Source organism: Xenopus laevis, chromosome 3L (assembly GCF_017654675.1).
Source record: "Xenopus laevis strain J_2021 chromosome 3L, Xenopus_laevis_v10.1, whole genome shotgun sequence".
Lineage (NCBI taxonomy): Eukaryota > Metazoa > Chordata > Amphibia > Anura > Pipidae > Xenopus > Xenopus laevis.
In genome coordinates this window covers 97,466,091-97,479,683 of record NC_054375.1, presented here as the reverse complement: position 1 = coordinate 97,479,683, position 13,593 = coordinate 97,466,091, and the positions used below count along the sequence as shown (strand labels likewise).

General features: G+C 38.3%; 1 protein-coding gene across 4 annotated transcripts in view; it reads right to left on the bottom strand.

The window, feature by feature from the left end:
* vps13c.L (vacuolar protein sorting 13 homolog C L homeolog) overlaps positions 1-13,593 on the bottom strand; it is a 132,354-nt gene that overhangs the window by 76,569 nt on the left and 42,192 nt on the right. For all 4 annotated transcript variants that reach the window (XM_041586667.1, XM_041586666.1, XM_018252883.2 and 1 more), the window contains 6 exons: positions 12,080-12,240; positions 10,920-11,076; positions 9,979-10,058; positions 6,527-6,586; positions 6,166-6,316; positions 5,752-5,868 (listed from right to left, as the gene is read on the bottom strand). In XM_041586667.1, the coding sequence (XP_041442601.1) occupies positions 5,752-5,868; positions 6,166-6,316; positions 6,527-6,586; positions 9,979-10,058; positions 10,920-11,076; positions 12,080-12,240 (726 nt within the window). The remainder of the gene's footprint in view (positions 1-5,751; positions 5,869-6,165; positions 6,317-6,526; positions 6,587-9,978; positions 10,059-10,919; positions 11,077-12,079; positions 12,241-13,593) is intronic.

The window sequence follows — 13,593 nt, the reverse complement described above, 5'->3', positions numbered from 1 at the left end:
TATGTGTGACTGCCCGCAGAGAGAAAGGACCTATGAAGCGGTGATGCAGCTGAAGCACATTCACATTTCACAGTTCCAGTGAAAGCCAACAACAGCAAAAAGAGTGCAACAGCATAAAGAATACAGCACCCCCCCCTCCACTGTGGCAGCAGTCCTTACTGCTGTCCCAGCTCGTCTTCCTCCCTCAAGCCTTCCCATTCATTCACCCCCCCCCACTTCTCTTCTAGCTCTTGTCCCCACCCACCCCTGCAGCTATGCTAACCACCCCTCCAGTGGCTGCAGTTCTTTTCATGAAAGACTTCACCAGGCACTGGGAAAAGGAAAGAAGTGGAGAGCCCATGGTCCCTCCTACTGGTCCAAGGGGAATAGCTTTAAGTCCTTAAAGGCGATGTGAAGGCATCCCCTTTAAGATGTTTAACAAAGTTACAAGAGGACAGCCCCCTGCGGCCAACTTTGAAAAGATAAATCATTTGTTTAATTAGGCTTGTGGTGCTTAGTAAGTTCATGTTTATATTTAGTATACAAAATACAGCATTTCTAGCATTATTCTATTTTAGACTTTAGTTTCCCTTTTAAGGATGCAGACTTTGTATTCTATAGTCCACTGCTTCTTCTCTGCCCACACGGCCATTCACTTACAGGGGTCCCTGAGCTGTGGTTGACCTCCAAGCACAAAATCCATGAAGCTCAACTGTGACTTGTTGGGGATGGAGAAGTTTATGGAGGAACTAAGGGATGCCTAACCCATTTTGAAGAATGAGAAATGTTGTTCTGACAATGTCTGTGACTAGTGGGAGTAGGTCAAAATACATAATTTCTTTCAGACTAAAGGTGGCCATACACGGGCCGATAAAAGATGTCGACAGACCGAGTCGGCAGCTTATTGGCCCGTGTATGGGGGCCCCCGACGGGCTTCCCCGATCGAGATCTGGCCGAAAGTCGGCCAGATCTCGATCGGATGGGGTTAAAAATCCCGTCGGATCGCGGCCGCATCTGTTCGTTGATGCGGTCCCGCGATCCGACCGCCCGTTTGCGAACGTGAAGGATCCGATCGTTGGGCCCTAGGGCCCACGATCGGATCAGCCCGATATTGCCCACCTCAAGGTGGGCATATCGGAGGGAGATCCGATCGTTTGGCGACATCGCCAAACGAGCGGATCTATCCGTGTATGGCCACCTTAAGGACAGGTGCCAGGCCTGAGAATGCAGGGGAAGCTTTAAGAGGCTGCAGCGAGGCTGCATTGACAGAGGTTGGAGGGTCTAAAAAGACCAGCTGAGAAGGAATCCAGACACATCATCCAGGCACCCTAAAGTCATGTAAAAGGAGGAAGTGATGGGAGCAGTTACAGACTACTATAGCACCCTCTATGCAGAAAAAGAAACGGACATTGGCGGTGGAGGGTAGAATGCCCCAGTTACTAAGCAAAGGAATGATCACAATCTCATATAAGTGGAAGGGAGAGAAATAAGTGGAAGGGAGAGAGATGTTACTTAAAACATTGGTGTCCTATCATTCTCCTGAATGCACATTATCTACCCGGACCAGTTGCAGTATCCCCGGCTGCAGAATTGCAGACGACATTGCTATGAACATGGTCCATTCATCAAAGACTGCCGTGTATACGCGGCCCTGTTCAGTCTTGATCAGATCCCTTGTCTTTGAGGTCCTGAATAGATCGGTGCTAGGGGAAATGTTTTATTTGTATCTCATCAGGGGCGTGAGCACCTTGCCTCAGGTGGCGGTTCCCCAGAAGTTACCAGGGATGGCAAAAAGCCTCTCCTGGTAAATAAGCTTTTCACGCTGCACTAGCCCCCCCCCCCCCGGCGATTTTAGGGTAAGTGCTAGGGGCGGGAGCAGTATTGTGAACTATGTATTAAACTACCATGTTTTTTCAGTTTGGTGTTGGTAAACTCATGGAAAACTGACCCTTTCCATCTTGTGATGAGCTCTTTGGCTTTTTTATTTAGCCAATGTAACCCTAACAAGATTGGTTTCTCTGCTACACCACTTTCCAAGTCCTACCCACTCAGAAGCCATGTTCCAATATCTTGCACTGATGAAAAGTAACCATATCAAACAGGCTGTCTGCATGTTTAAATATATGCCTCTGAATAAGTAGGCCATTTCTGTGCTATTAAACCAGCAGTTCTGTATAGTTGGCCACAGGGACCTTAAAGGAGAAGGAAAGATAAGGAGGCATTTTATTGCCAATAGATTAGCTGCAATAGTGCAAGCTAGAATGCTATATTTATTCTGTAGAATGTTTTACCATACCTGAGTAAACAGCTCTAGAAACTCTCTGTTTGTTTAGGATAGGAGCTGCAGTATTAACATGGTGTGACATCACTTCCTGCCTGAGTCTCTCCCTGCTCTGGGCTCAGATTACAGTAGAGAAGGGAGGGGGCGGGGGAAGAGGAGCAAACTGAGCATGCTCTTGCCCAGGGCAATGAGGTTTAAGCTGAAGGCAGGAAGTCTGATACAGAAGCCCATGTGTACACAATAGAAGGAAAGAAATGCAGTTTTTCTTTTGACAGGGGACTCAGAGCAGCACTACTTTGGGGTTTTACTGGTATATTTAGATTGACCTTTCTGATAAGGCTTACTTAGTTTTAACCTTTCCTTCTCCTTTAAGGAGTGACTTGCATGTCTCTGCCCACAATTCCTTATGTGTGATACAACCTCTCATTTATGGTTTTAAGGTAGTGCTATGTGTATAGCATGAAGCATGTAAATACCTCCTGTTTTCGGAATCTCTCAAAAACATTAAAATGCAGTTCTGACTAGTCAAATAGATACCTTGAGCAGTGTGTTGTATGAACCTGGTGATTACAAAAGCTCTTGCTTATTAATTCGTTATAATGGAAAAACACTCTATAACTATATAGAGTCTTATAATTTGTTTATGGCTCCATGGAGTCAATGCCTCATGTATGTGTAAGTGCAAAACACATTAACTATTTAATTTCACTAAACATTGAACTTCTTCAGGTAAATCCAAATAATCCCCCATATATTAGGCCTGTTTACATGGTGACTATACGTAATATCATGTGAGATAGATATTTCCAGTTGAGTACAGAGTCTTGCTTTTCTTCTCTGGAACAAGTTCTAGAGGAAATAAACCAACTTTATCAAAAGAATTTAATTACTCTCCTACCACCAAAACAATAAGTGGTTTGATGTTTATCACCAACCCCTGGCAAGGTTTTAAGCTTTCTGGGAGGGACTGTCACAAAAATTTGCTGCCCCTGGTTAAGCAAGCATATTTTAGTTAACGGCAAAGGAATTTGGGATCATTTGATTGTAAACAAAAACTTGTAACACAAAGTCATCAATACCCAAAGATTCAACTAATTATGCTAATTAAAAGGTCATTTTCTGAAAAGGATGTCATCTTCAGTACATATCTTCAACAGAAAATCACCATGTAACAGTTTTCCCAATACCCTATGTATAATATGGCACACATGGACTACCCATAGCTGCCCAAAATTAAATTACTGCCACACACACAGCTTATATGCAGTGGGGTAATTTAGCAAATTTATTATATCCACCTGTGCATCAACGTTTCAGGGGGGCCTGCCAACATTATTACATATCCTCTCTATAATAACTGTGTGACATGATATACAGTGGTGTGAAAAACTATTTGCCCCCTTCCTGATTTCTTATTCTTTTGCATGTTTGTCACACTTAAATGTTTCTGCTCATCAAAAACCGTTAACTATTAGTCAAAGATAACATAATTGAACACAAAATGCAGTTTTTAAATGAAGGTTTACGTTATTAAGGGAGAAAAAAAACTCCAAATCTACATGGGCCTGTGTGAAAAAGTGATTGCCCCCCTTGTTAAAAAATAACTTAACTGTGGTTTATCACACCTGAGTTCAATTTCAAAGGTTTTAAAGCCATTTCTAAAGCTTTGGGACTCCAGCGAACCACAGTGAGAGCCATTATCCACAAATGGCAAAAACATGGAACAGTGGTGAACCTTCCCAGGAGTGGCCGGCCGACCAAAATTACCCCAAGAGCGCAGAGACAACTCATCCGAGAGGCCACAAAAGACCCCAGGACAACATCTAAAGAACTGCAGGCCTCACTTGCCTCAATTAAGGTCAGTGTTCACGACTCCACCATAAGAAAGAGACTGGGCAAAAACGGCCTGCATGGCAGATTTCCAAGGTGCAAACCACTTTTAAGCAAAAAGAACATTAAGGCTCGTCTCAATTTTGCTAAAAAACATCTCAATGATTGCCAAGACTTTTGGGAAAAATACCTTGTGGACCGACGAGACAAAAGTTGAACTTTTTGGAAGGTGCGCGTCCCGTTACATCTGGCGTAAAAGTAACACAGCATTTCAGAAAAAGAACATCATACCAACAGTAAAATATGGTGGTGGTAGTGTGATGGTCTGGGGTTGTTTTGCTGCTTCAGGACCTGGAAGACTTGCTGTGATAGATGGAACCATGAATTCTACTGTCTACCAAAAAATCCTGAAGGAGAATGTCCGGCCATCTGTTCGTCAACTCAAGCTGAAGCGATCTTGGGTGCTGCAGCAGGACAATGACCCAAAACACACCAGTAAATCCACCTCTGAATGGCTGAAGAAAAACAAAATGAAGACTTTGGAGTGGCCTAGTCAAAGTCCTGACCTGAATCCTATTGAGATGTTGTGGCATGACCTTAAAAAGGCGGTTCATGCTAGAAAACCCTCAAATAAGCTGAATTACAACAATTCTGCAAAGATGAGTGGGCCAAAATTCCTCCAGAGCGCTGTAAAAGACTCGTTGCAAGTTATCGCAAACGCTTGATTGCAGTTATTGCTGCTAAGGGTGGCCCAACGAGTTATTAGGGGCAATTACTTTTTCACACAGCTTTGGATTTCTTTTCTCCTTAAATAATAAAAACCCATTTAAAACACTCATTTAAAAACTGCATTTTGTGTTTACTTGTGTTATCTTTGACTAATAGTTAAATGTGTTTGATGATCACAAACATTTTGTGTGACAAACATGCAAAAGAATAAGAAATCAGGAAGGGGGCAAATAGTTTTTCACACCACTGTAAGCTCTATCTTATATAGGGAAAACATGCTGTTTATGGGAAAATTCATGCATGTGCATTACAGTAGTAATATACCCTTAGTTTTAACTGCACAACTGTGCTTACAACAGGAAAATAGCTATGTTATCCTAACATCATCTCTCTGTACAGGCAAAGAGAAAACATACTGAGCTTCATGGCCAAGAAAAAAGCCAGTAAGGCCTCATTCAAACGACCATGCCCTTACTGATAAATGTCATACTCCTGGACTGCTAGCCAGAAGATTGTGGACAAGCTGCAATTTCTTCATGGAAGGTTAAAATCGCCAGATGATCTTGAAATCATCTTTATAGCTTTAGTAAGGAAAGCAAAAGGAAAAAAAAACCAAAAAAACAACTCATTTAGGTTCATTTCAGTAATTCATACTGCCCTTAAACTTGAATATAACAATTTCCAAATCAATGCCTTAAATGAGATATAGGGGTTATGTAATATAATGTGCAAAGTCTGCTAAAGTTTTTATCACCTATAGCAACCAATCAGCAGGCAGTATTTCCTGGTCACCTGTTTAAATGCAAGATGCTTTAGGTTACTGCACTTGGGCAAATGTGTGTGGTTTATCACATATGGGGGATATGTCAGAGCTTTGCAAAGCACCGAATAATCTCTTAACTGTGAGATGGTTTGACTCGGGACTAGCTCACCTTGTATCTTGATTTCAGCGATATGATTCTTTTCATCCCACACATTTACGTTGAAAGCATCCAGCTTGGCAAACAGTTTGAAAGCAAATACGTCTTTATCTTTGCAAACCTTTGCAGCTGAGGAAAAAGGAGAAATTCCAACAATGATCTTGTTTGACTTGCATAAAAGCACAGTCTCCTCATTCACTCAAATTAAAAAAGGTTCCTTATAAATAAAGATATATTTATATGGAACCTTTCCAAAACCTAAAAGTTTATAAGGAGAAGGGAAGAAATAATTTTAACAAATTATTACAAATAGATAGCAGATTGTGTTATACTGAATATTTTTAAAGGGGAACTGATATTGATATGATTTTAACCCTTATTTTTAGAGCACAGACACATCCCACAGGACTTTGTCTTGGGTATTACCTTTTTTAACAAGTGATTCTTTGTCCTGCTGTTTTGGTGCCCTGATTTTTTCTGACTTATCAGGAAGGTTTGGGATAGATTCTGTTAGGAAGCTGATAGTAGTAAGTAATGCTTCAGAGTGCAAGAGGAGGTCCACAGCTGAAAAGAACACCTATTGAAAAATGGGAAACATTGTGTATCAAGCTAAAAAAATGTAGTCACCACTTTTTCATCTAATTTCCCTCAACCATGTGAGCAAAAGTTGTGTGCAAAGACACGCAGGGGGGGGGTTTCCAAATAAGGCACAGTCATGGTATGGTGAACAATAATGTGGAGAAAAAAAATTAATTCTAACAAAAAGGAAAAAACATAATCTCTCTACCTTCAACGTTTGTTCTGTATTTTCAAAAGTAGTTTGGAAATGTGGCCCCTTCGTATCAGCCTAAAAAAAGAAGAAAAGCAGAAATTCTCATTATGCTAAAAAAAAACATAAAACCTGCTCTCAATCATACCCCTCTTCCATAAATGAAAACGCTAATTCATCTTATAAATAGTATCAGCTGTTCTGATTTACAGTTCCAGCTGGATATTTTTAGGAGACAAAAGGGAGAGGGCTCTGTTCGTGAGAGCTTACAGTCTTCTTTCATTGCTATTTAACTTCTGCAGAATATAGTAGATGTAAGGTCAGTTCTTCATCAGTCCTGTTCCTGTTTAGCTTTTCTACTATATATATATTTTCCTCTGTGACATAAAGTAATCCACACTCCTCCTACTGTCAAATCCTTCAATAAATAGGGCCTTCCACTGTCCTCCTAAATGGGATACAAAATATCACTCCAACTGTGCCAATTACAATGCCAAATCTTATCTCATTAGTACCTCACCTTTGTGAATTTCTTCTTCTAAAAAGTAAGTTGTTCCACTTCAGTAAAAAAAAAAAAAATGTCCCTGGCAGCACTTCTGAACATTACCACGTTATCTCTATTAATCAGAAAGTATATTTTCCTATAGTCTTTTTCCAGTCATTGAAATGCAGTACTGTATTTTCTCACACTTTTTTAAAAAAAAAAAATATTTAAATATTTCATACACCGATTCATCCGACTCTATACCCATTGCTGCCTTATGTCTTTAGAAACATGTCACAATCTCTATACAGCTTGCCCATTCTTTCCTAAAATCCTCATCCCCTCAGGTGTGTCAGCTGTACAGGGACTATTTTATTCCCTCTTCTAAGGGTTTGATCCATCTTCTCACTGCACAATATTTTTTGGGAACTAATGTAGGCTCATATCCCATTACCTCAAATTCTTTGTAAAAGTGCCCTGCTTGTTAATATAGAAACAGCTCTTCTTCTACTGTATAATTTCCTTTTTTAGAGCCATTTACCATTAACCCCCCCCCACCTGAAACACTGCATTGAAAAGTGTAATATTACACTTAACTATTTTTGTGCATTTTTGAAAATGTGGCCGTATCTCAGGTTTTGCGAGTGCAGTCATTATCTTCTTGCTGCACTTTCCCCCCCAGCACTTCATTGATACTGGGCATGTGCTTCCTGTAACCACCTCCTCCACTTCCTGCTGCACTGTAAATGAATGTGAGCAGAGGTGCTGGAAAGCATAGATGTCCCTATGGTAACAGGACACCATCAATAGTATTGATTAAGGAGATAAGGTCACTGATGATATTCGGTTGGGTCATGTGACCTGGTCATTTTCGCTAAGCAGGCAGATAGCAAGGAATGTGTAGGGCTCCTAAATGATTCATTGTGCATGCGTTTGCCCTAAACTGGCAAATTTTAGATTTGACATTTTTTTTTAAGACTATGCAGTAGTCAGTAGGAAAGTGACAGTTGCTAGGAATTGTACCTAAAAGGCAAAGTCTTGAAGAAGAAAAAACTGCAGCTTAAAGAAAAACTATTCCCTCAAAATGAATACAGATAGTTTTACCAAGTTGGAATATATATTTAAAGGGATACTGTCATGGGAAAAAAACATTTTTTCAAAATGACTCAGTTAATAGTGCTGCTCAATTTTGAAATCTGACATGGGGCTAGACATATTGTCAATTTCCCAGCTGCCCCAAGTCATGTGACTTGTGCTCTGATAAACTTCAATCACTTTTTACTGCTGTACTGCAAGTTGGAGCGATATCACCCCCCTCCCTCCCCCCCCAGCAGCCAAACAAAAGAACAATGGGAAGGTAACCAGATAGCAGCTCCGTTACGCAAGATAACAGCTGCCTGGTAGATCTAAGAACAACACTCAATAGTAAAAACCCATGTCTCACTGAGACACATTCAGTTACATTGAGAAGGAAAAACAGCAGCCTGCCAGAAATCATTTCACTCCTAAAGTGCAGGCACAAGTCACATGACCAGAGGCAGCTTTGAAATTGACAAAATGTCTAGGCCCATGTCAGATTTCAAAATTGAATATAAAAAAAACTGAGAAATGGATTTCAGTGCAGAATTCTGCTGGAGCAGCACTATTAACTGATTCATTTTCAAAGTTTTTTTTTCTTCCCATGACAGTATCCCTTTAAGTAAGTATTGCCCTTTTCCATTTAGTACCTTGAACCACCATTTTGTGATGGTCTCTGAGCCTCGTCAGAGATCACCTGACCAGAAATAATGAAGCTCTATCTGTAACTGGAAGAAGTGTGGAAGCAAGAGACAGAACTTTGTCCTTTAATTGGCTCATTGGACCTAACATGTATGGTTTGATTGGTTTGTTTGTGTGCACCGTGAACCGTAAGATCCCAGGGAGTGGCCCTTAACTCTTAAAATGGCAATTTTCTACTGTATTAAGGATTACCTAAACAGGTACATCTAAAAAGTATATTATGATGAAAATGGTTTATTTACATGAAGCAGGGTTTTACATATGAGCCGTTTTATGCATTATATTTTTATAGAGACCTAATTTGTTTGGGGGTATAGTTTTCCTTTAAGAAACACACTTGAATACATCAATAACGCATCCATTTTCCATCTGAAAAAAATATTCTTAGAACAATCAAAGATAAATATGATATAGAAAATGTAGCCTTTGCTATTTTATGTACCATTTAATTGCATAATTAGAAATAAGAATACATTATCCCTTGTGAATATAATCACATTTTTTTTTTATGTGGCAAATCCATAATCTCAGTTAACAGTTATCCAGAAGGCTCTGAATTACGGAATGGCCGTCTCCCATAAATAAGAATACATCATCCCTTGTTCGTATAATCCCAGTTTTTAAGTGGCAAATCCATAATCTGAGTTTAACAGTACAGGTATGGCATCGGTTATCCGGAAACCCGTTATCCAGAAAGCTCTGTATTATAGATTGGCCATCTCCCATAGATTCCATTTCATCCAAATAATCCAAATTTTTAAAAATGTCAGTTTCCTTTGTAATAATAAAACAGTACCTTGTACTTGATCCTTCCTTATTGGAAACTAAACCAGCCTATTGGGTTTATTTAATGTTTACATGAATTTCTGGATAATATCAAGAAAAACTCAGGTCCCGAGCATTCTGGATAACAGGTCCCATACCTGTACTTTTAATTGACAGTTCAAACACATGCATGGTTTAACAGCTTATCTAGGCTTCTCAGAATGGCTCGATACGCTGATTATATTTGCACAAGTTAGTTCAATATTCATTATGCCAAATATTTTAACATGATCACACCACATAATTACATAACAAAGGGCCAAGGTTTAAAAGATGATTAAGATGGTGCTACTGTATATTCTCTGCCTATTCCAATTACCTCAAATACTAATCCAAATATTAAAGCAATGTTTAATTATCTGGATTATAGTTTAATTCTTACCTTAACATATTCTACTTTTAAGAGCTCAGATGCATTTTTATCTGAAGAGCTGATTAAATGGAGAGGCTGCTTTCTGAGACCTGCAATAATAAAAGATACATTTTGGCCCATTACTCATGCTTCTTGTAAAGACATATAGAAGTGCAAGTAAACAAACTACTCCATTAACTACTTAAATGTTGTGGGTTGATGTTCTGCCCTTTGGTCATAATGTTGGCATATTGCTGGTCACAGAAACAAAATAAAATATACATATTAACTTATATAACCCCAGATTACATTATATATTTTGATCTGGTATTCTTGAGCAATGTTCCATATACTAAAATATATACCTTTTGCTCCGAGCTCTCTAATTTAAGCAGCAATCTGGTTTTCAGGGTTTTTTACTGCAAATAATGTAATATACATTGTATGCACTTCTATACAGAGATATATAAAGAATGTTCCCTTAAAGCAGGGACCCCCAACCTTTAGAACCTGTGAGCAACATTCAGAAGTAAAAGGAGTTGTGGAGCAACACAAGCATGAAAAATGTTCCTGGGGTGCCAAATAAGGGCTGTTATTGGCCATTTAGTAGCCACTATGTGGCTTGTCAACCTACATTGAGGCTCTGTTTGGCAGTGTATCTGGTTTTTATGCAACCAAAACTTGTCTCCAAGCCTGGAATTCAAAAATAAGCACCTGCTTTGAGGCCACTGGGAGCAACATCCAAGGGGTTGGAAAGCAACATGTTGCTCACGAGCTACTGGTTGGGGATCACTGCCTTAAAGCATGCAAAAAGGAAGCATTTCCAGGTTCTGCATATTTACTCTGCCCAGTTTACATTTCATAGAGAAATCCTGATAAAGTATATATTTTAAAACATGAGAATTTCACATTTCAGTTTTGGATGAAAACAAGATTTCTTATCTGAAGACAAGCTAGTACAAGAGAATTACCACTAGCATCATAATAGTCCAGGCTGATCTTCTTAAGGTAAGACACAGATGTTAAAGTATAGGTCTTTATACAAGATTCAGTTCCAAGTTGCTGTATGTTGAACACAAGGATTGTCTCCTGCAGCTTATCAGTTTGCTTGGTGAATTCCAGTTTCACCTGCAGATATATTATAAAGTGAAAGCGTATTAACAGGGATACCTTTCACAAATTAGTCTCAAACACAATGGAACCTTAAAAGTCGACAACACCTAAAAAAAAACATGCAATGTGTTTCCTGGGATGTGAAGAAAAACAAAAAAAATAAACTTTATTTTGTGTTTAAATCAATGAAAGTTACAAGCCAATATGTAGACATTTTGGTAAGCATTTAAAAGAAGGGAATAACTTTCTAAAATATATGATACTATCCATTGCATTACTTTAAAAGTGGGCTGTCCAACTCATGATCACATGATCCAGAAAGCTTTGAAATGTGATAAATGCCATTTGTCCCTTATGTCCTATTTAAACGTATTCTTAAATTTTTGAAAGATTTGTTTTTTTACTCTATAATAACTAAGCTGCAATTAATTCTTGTTAATAACAAAACAATCCTTTTGGTTTAAATAATAGATCCCATACCAGTAACATATGTTTGAAGGAAAGCAAATCAACAGAGTAAGCCACTGGAACATTACTAGTGTTGTCCCTCAATTGTTTGCCTAATACATATCAAATGTAACTTTTAGGCTATAGGCTGCAGCTTTATTTATTTATTTATTTTTTTACTGGCAGTGCTTAAAAGCAATGTCTTATTTATACTACTACACTGTGATTTTAAGGTGACCTCGGCAATACCAAGTGCAAATTCAATCAAATTTATATAAATCCACAATAGATTATGCAAGGTAGTTATAGCACATAAAATATTCAAAGTACACTAAGTTAAGTTTTATATATATGGAAGGGTCTGTGTGATTAAGAAAAAGCAGACAACACAACATTTCAAAAGACTCGGCTATACTAATGCACCGCCAATCCTCCAATCTAATAACAGGGCAAACACTGATGTTGAAAAATGCATCTTGTATAATAACAACGGCACAATCCATCTTATTATCTCCTTCACAAAAATGGAGACACTAAAATATACAGGTCACTTCTTAACTGTTTAAATTACCTCTTTCACTTCAAATTTGAGGTTGAGGTCTGTGAGCTCCTCTACATTGGTCTCTTCTGTATTGCTTTCTTCTGAAGACACTAAAATTGGCTTTTTGGTTTGTTTAATTTTTACAGTGGCAGGGAAGTTGTCACATACATCAAAAAATTCTTCATCTGAATCTGAGAACAACAAATTAAATATATTTTTTAGCAAATAAAATATTTTTTGCTTAATTTGCTTTAAATTGCTTGAGTTATGTCTTAAGAAACGGAAAAACAAATGGGAGAAAAAAACCCAAGAAAAGCATGTTTGATTAAGTGTAAGTACAAATTATTCAACTCGTCTGTTGAGTTTAAATTTAATATAAACTAAAGACTAACTAGATGATTTTAAAATATCATTGTAAGTCAATTCTATGTAAACTTCCGTTTTTAGATACAGTATATGGAGCAGATAACGTGCCTGGGTGCAGAGCTGTATATTCGGATGTACAAGAGCCCAATAGAAGCTAGCAGTCACAGGACTTATGGTGGAAAAAAAGGGGTAGACAAAATTAATACCTGGGTGCCAGCAGTGAAAAAGGATTGCGGCACTCACAGGGTTTTAGTGAAAAAAAAAAATTTGATTTATTATTAAGCCTCAACGTTTCGATCCCCCACAGGGATCTTCATCAGGAGATTAGTTTTTGCTCCGGACGAAGATCCCTGTGGGGGATCGAAACGTTGAGGCTTAATAATAAATCATATTTTTTTTTTCACTAAAACCCTGTGAGTGCCGCAATCCTTTTTCACTGCTGTATATAAATATAATAAAGTACCCCCCTTGTAAATTATAAGGCTATTATAAGTTACAGAGGAGTTTCTTGACCATATAAAAGCATGAGGCTGAAGGCCGAGTGTTTTTATACAGGTTATGGAACTCCGATGTAACTTCTAATATCCTCATATTTTGCAATAGGGGGGGACTTTATTTATTATAATAAACAAGTTTCAGTGAGTCTTGTGACATAAATGACATCACTACTCACTGTTTATAACTGATGACATCACTAGTCACTGTTAATAAGGATATAATTGATATAATTTACAAGATATTCATGGCTTTTGTGTGTATATATATATATATATATATATATATATATATATATATATATATATACACACACACACACACTTTTTTACACTAACACATCATTTAAAACACATGAGGGGTGAGGCGCACATTCACAGAACACACAAAAAGAACACACACTGAAAAGTGTTTTATTGACTAAGGTAACAAAAATTTTACACTGTGTAATTACTTTATTGCATTTTAGTGATTTAATTGCATTGCTTTCAGAAATGTGGGGCTCATTTATAAACACTACACAAATGTGCAACTGGCCTGTAACCCATAGCAACTAATCAGTGACTGGCTTTTTTCAGCCACCTTCAGGCTGAACAATGAAAGCAAACCTTTGCTTGGTTGCCAAGGGTTATTGCCCAGTTGCAAATTTCCAGGTACCTACATGCCACATACTTTGGTGATCC